The sequence below is a fragment of the Phytophthora infestans genome, genomic scaffold, assembly GCF_000142945.1.
Source record: "Phytophthora infestans T30-4 supercont1.14 genomic scaffold, whole genome shotgun sequence".
Taxonomy (NCBI): domain Eukaryota; phylum Oomycota; class Peronosporomycetes; order Peronosporales; family Peronosporaceae; genus Phytophthora; species Phytophthora infestans.
Window position 1 is genome coordinate 1,052,978 of NW_003303745.1, and position 5,971 is coordinate 1,058,948.

A 5,971-nucleotide genomic window follows, 5' to 3' on the forward strand; every position below is an offset into this window, starting at 1 on the left:
CTGTCAAGGCCAGTAATTTTTCTCCAACGAAGCCTTTGAGCGGCGAGACGTCCTACTTCAGGCGCTTTGGTGAGCGGCCTGAGATCTCCAAGTTGCGGACTTGGGGCTGTGTGGTGGTCGTGTTCACGCCGAAGAAGCTTCGCAAAAACAAGCTGGAGAATCCAGGCAAGCCTGGTTTGTTTATGGACTTTGCTAAACATTCTGAGAGTTTTTGAGTGTTAAGTTTGCACACCGGCAACGTCCAAGAAGTACGCTCTGTGGAGTTTCAGGAAGACTGGACTGTGAAGCGCAGCTACGTGGAGCGTCTACTCAATAATCCCTATGGACGAGGACGACCCCGTACTTTGCCTACATTGATTCCGTTTGTCCATTTGCCTGTGACATCTACAATGAGTGCTGATCGGGATGTCTCCTCTGATGGTCCTATTTTTAAGCGCCGCCGTTGCGACGGTGATACTACTACCCCTACTTTTCACACAGAAAATTCTCCGATTTGTTCAGGTGCGCCTGGTACATTTCCGTTGAGTGATGACGAGGTGGCTCCTGCTGCGGTGGGAAGCGAGCAGTTGTCAATGAGTCTTAACACACCTCGTGGCAAATGGTCTCAAAAGCATATCGGGCAAGGTAGGCACGACCTGCGGGCTTTGTCTGACTGCAATTCGGCGGTTGGTCAGCTACCCACGATAGCACCTTCAGTGGGGGTCCCCCACTGAAGGTGGGGGACTGGGGGAAGTAGAGGTTGGTGGTGAAAGTCAACAGGAAGTTGATCTCGTAGCAGCTGATGAAATAGATGGCATCGAAGAGAAAAGGCCGATTGGATCTGGCGATCCAACTATTCCGATGAGGGACGTGACTAGACCTCTCAGTGACAGCGGGAGGGACGAGGATGAAGCTGAAGCAAGTGATACAGCTGAGACGTTTCGAAGTTCGACACGGGTTCGACACCCGAATCCTTGCTACAAATACTATGAAGTTGACATTCCAGCAAGTTTGATTCTTGAGGCCATCGATATGGTGATGGAGCCACAAATTGTGCAAGAGGCGATGAATTCGCCTGATACCGGCAAAAGAGTATCATGATCTTATGCGGAACAGCACATGGGAGCTGGTGGAAAGGCCCAAGAACAAGAAGGTGCTGACAAGCAAGTGGGTGTTTCTGAGGAAGCGTAATGCACATGGATTTTTAGTGCGTCATCGCACTCGAATCACTATCAAAGGGTATCAGCAGAGCTATGGAGTTGAATGCTGGGAGACGTACTCTCCAGTGGTGGCTCAGAAGACAGTGAAGTTTGGCTTGCTGCTAGCGCTAAAATGGGATTTGAGGCTTGCCAAGTGGACTTCGTGACTGCATTCTTGAACGGTGAGACTGAGATTTAAATGGAAATGCCTGAATATTTTGAAGACGGTTCTGGTCGAGTTTGTAAGTTGTTGCGGAGTTTGTATGGGTTAGAGCAAGCGCCATTGATATGGTACCAGACGCTTGATAAGCACTTGAGGTCAAGTGGCTTTCGCCGAACGAAGATGGTCGGAGGTGTTTAGTGGAAGGAAGCCACATATTGGTGACCGTGTACATCGATGATTTGATCATTGTGGGAACTCATGAGAACATTGAGCTGGTTCGGAGTGAACTCCAAGCTAAGTTTAAATCAAGGCCTTAGGGCCTGCGAAGGATCTATAGCACATGTTAATGTTCCACGTCATGTTATGTGGATGTTACAAAGTGGCTACATCGACAAAATTCTGAAACGCTTCGGAATGGAAGACGGTAGACCTGTAGCTACACCGCATGTTACAGGCAACTTGCCTGATCCGGTAGAAGACGGTCAACTTGGGGTGAATGACCCAAGCATACCGTACCGAGAATTGGTGAAAAGTCTTCAATATTTGGTGCAAGGAACACGTCCTAAGATTGCGAACGCTGCGCGGGCCCTTGGAAAGTACATGAGCAAGTACACTCATGAGCATTTCGTAATAGCAAAGAGAGTGTTACGCTATTTGAAAGGCACTCGTGACTATGGACGTTTGTTGAGAAAGCCTGCTAGTCAGCGAGCCGAGGATTGCACTTTTCCGTACATCCTGTCGGAGCATGTATTAGTAGGTCGAGCTCTGCTATGAAGTGTGTGTGGTGCACACTATCTCCGATATGCTGAAGTACGCTAAAGTCCAAAGGAAACAACCTTCCCAACAACATACCTAAACATGAAGCTACATGGGTTTAAGAAAGTCGTTGATGTTTTCATCTTATAGAGTTTTTTTTACGATGTTTTCATAATCTAAAAATAGGTAGATGAAATAGAAGTGATAGTTTTTGTATTTGGATATCGCTTTTGTGCTTGTGTTGGTAAATGCATCCAAATTTAGATTTTTCACAAGTCTCTGTTCTTACAAAAGAAAATTTTATATTTGGACTGTTTTTCAGCTTTATTTTTCAAAATTCTGGACTGACCCCTTTATTCCTGAATTAAGGCTTGAGCTTGCCGAGCTACTCGAAAGCTACGGCATTGAGGCTGTATTAGAAGCTACCAGGAGCACAGCGTTTCTTCATAGTGCATGTATTCCTGTTCGTAGCCAGTAATACCACTGCCAACAGTGCCAGTAATACCACTGCCAACAGTACGGGATTTGACTTTTTAAAGTCCTTTATGGATAGAGAATGCACGAAAAAGACGCTCCAATTGGATGCTACAGGAAGTTTATCTCTGATACTCAGGAATAAAAATATGTGGTTGCTGCAGTACTTCACCGGAAAAGTGTACATTCGTCGTCTCCACACTGTACAATGCCACGCTACTACAGTATTAAAAAAACGTGGAGACGAGGGCTACAGGTACAAAGCAACACTGATAAATATCCTGCGCCACTCCATTTTATTATGACGGTTGAATAAAAAACGTGCAAAAAAACGAACAGCCTCTACTAAGACCATTATGAGCATTAAGATCACTGGTGAGCTCGTCGTTGCCCCCCCCCTTATGCATACGCCGCGGCTCTGCTTCGCGGTAACGCTCCTCGCACCCGCCCATTGCCGCTCTATAAAGGACTCTAAAAAGTCAAATCCTGGCAGGCGCCGCCGTACTGTTGACAGTGGTTTTGCTGGAACTCCCAGCGCCAAGCTCCGAGGATTGCACTCTCCCGTAAATCCAATCTTTAAATCGTGAACGAAGCGAACTGCGGGGGCGCCGAATAGAATCCCAGCCACGGAAAGCACTGCTGGTCAATACTATCGTTAGTTCATAGTGCAAGCGGTCTTCATATTATTTTTGCTCACGCAAGTTTCGACAATGTACATTAAAAAACCAAGCTATATTATTAGAACAATTAGGACGTTTTAGAACACATTTTGGTACGTTTTTACAAGCGCCGAACATTGACAAAAACGCACAGCATGGAAAGTTTAGCCCCGATGGACATCGCACTGCTAGAAACGAGTGGTGTCCAATCGAACTCTGATTACATTGATTACCAACACCTGTGCACAGGAATGATTGGTCCAATCGGGGGCTATCCGTAAAATGAAACCGTATCATACGGTGGATAAGAATGCACCACTGCGGTCGAGGATTCGTCTCCCGTTGTCGTATAAACCGCAACATTCCTCATTTCCCAATTATCCTAACAACCGCCAACCACCATACGCATACAACGCCGAAATCCACCTCACTACCATCATGACATTCCTTCGCCCCATCCTCGCTCTTCTCGCCGCCACTGCCCTTGTAACCACGTCCGCCCAAGTGGACGGCGGATACTCGAAGAAGGAAGTCACCCCAGAGGACATGGAGCTGCTCCAGAAGGCGCAGAGCAATGTGAGCGCATACAATAGCGACGTCACCTCGCGCATCTGCTACCTGAAGGTCGACAGTCTCGAGACTCAAGTCGTCTCGGGTGAGAACTACAAGTTCCACGTTTCTGGTTGCAGTGTCAACTCGGACAACGAGCTGGGTGGCTGTGCCAACCAGAATTGCGAGTCGTCCAAGTACGACATCGTCATCTACTCGCAGTCTTGGACCAACACGCTGGAGGTGACGTCGATTACCCCAGTTAAGTAGAGGAAGTATTGTAGTTAGATTTGAGCGGCGATCAAGCCGTTTAACAAAGGAGCTAGGACTGCAATCCTTTATTCAATTGCTAGCACAAACTTCGTCTCGCTTTGCATTTGTTATTTTCACGTCACACCATAACTTTATCCTTCAAAGGTGGCTAAAATGTGAAGCCAAAGGCGCAGTTTGATCGTAAACGTTTCTTTGCAGACCCATTTATCAAATTCAAGCTCGTCTGTGTGGTATGGGATTGGTAGATACCGCTCCACACAGCCAACTTCCCGGTGGCCTAGCTCCCAAAATCAACCCCTGACCTCGAGGAAAGAGCAAAGTGTAGTATAATCATACTGGGGAGACTGCTTAAGCTGGCTGGACAGCATAACAAATGTGATTACATTGGCGGTCTGCCCCCCTTGTTTAATTGCGCGATTTTACTTGGTCCCCTACGGGTACAAAATATATAGCGTACGTTCTGTGATAAGTGCTGTGTGAATGTTTGCTAGGAAGCCCAATGCGATAAGTCGCTCCTTATTGAAGACAAATGCACCGGGGTTGGCCGTCGCAGCAGTGTTAATAAGCTAGCGCAAGCTTTGGATGCTTCGTATAATTATCACAGGTCGTAATATCTCCATCTGGTCATTCGTCTACGCCACCTTATCCAGAATCATCTCAGCAAGTTGGCCCAATAGCGGTTCTTCTGGAATCCACTTGTATTGGTGCAGCAGCTCGTGGCTTCTTTTCTCGATGTGCATGACGCCGTCATCGTCTCTCTCGGCCGCACTTTGGTCATTATTTTATTGCTTGTATGTCCCAACAGCAATGTTAAATATTTCATTCATATTATTTTTCTAAAATTAAACATTTGTATTACTATTTAGCACTGTCCACGGTAATTAGTCTGTGTGCAAAAATAGTCTAAGTTAAAAAAAAGTCTAAGTCAGACCATTTTGTGTTCAAGCAAAATATGGGGTGAAGGACTGGACGATGGAGGACTTGCAGAACGCATTCTTCTACTTCTATATTTTTACTTTCGTTTTACGAGCTCATACATCATGTCTACCACCAAGTCTACTGGAGCTGCGGCCAGCGTGTTGGTTCTTTGTTGTCCAAACAGCTCCCGCCACATGCATCCATTCTGTTCCGTAGGAAGTGAAGGCTTCGGACGATGTGCGGCTCGTCCCAAATGTGACCACATTGACCAAGAGATGCACCAGATAACGCATCAGCACTAATATCATGGCAGATGCCGAGGTGTTGTTGGACAGCGATTCCGACGTTGAACTTGATTCGTCTCAGCAGAAACCTTCACAGGCAAGTCAATCTTTGCGCCACGCACAATCCGTATGCAGTATTGCTCACCGTCGAAAAGATTTAAGCTGGATGAAATCGTACGAGGCGACCAGTGGGGTTAAAGGCATGTATCCGTAGGCTGTAAACAAATATTCTGCTATATTCAACTCGATACCCATGCGGCTAACCTAGCCAGGACTTTAGACTGGTTGAAGAGATGACGGTGTATATTGAAGGTAAAGCGCAGCTCGGTCGCGGTTTCAGCGCGTCGATGTGGCGCAAGACGGCGTATAAACGCAAAAGCTTTTGGGGAACGCGGGAGGCCAAGGCGTGCGTGGGTGTAGTTGGCTATACCCGATCCTACTAGACGAATTTGACAGACTCCGCAATCTTGGCGTTTGCTTTGAGCCGGAATTGTTACTGCAGCTGTCAAGGATATCATCCGAAGCAGCACTCGACCCTTTCATTCCAGGAGTGTCGACTCAAAAGGTGCGCTAATCAATGACAAAATAATATTACCGTGGAGCTCAAAGCTTTATGGAGTCTCATCAGATGGTTATCAGATCTCAGACGGGGAAGAAATAGCTCAGCGAAGCAGAGATTTTGCACATAGAGAAAGAAGTAGCGTTCCATCTGGGTGA

The 5,971-nt window shown here is 46.8% G+C and overlaps 1 protein-coding gene across 1 annotated transcript; it reads left to right on the plus strand.

Annotated features, from left to right (window-relative positions):
• Window positions 1-3,668: 3,668 nt before the first annotated feature.
• PITG_09169 (protease inhibitor EpiC1) lies at window positions 3,669-4,049 on the plus strand (the record flags this gene model as incomplete). Its single annotated transcript, XM_002903434.1, has 1 exon — window positions 3,669-4,049. One exon carries the CDS (start codon window positions 3,669-3,671, stop codon window positions 4,047-4,049), a length of 381 nt encoding a protein of 126 aa, XP_002903480.1.
• Window positions 4,050-5,971: the final 1,922 nt, after the last annotated feature.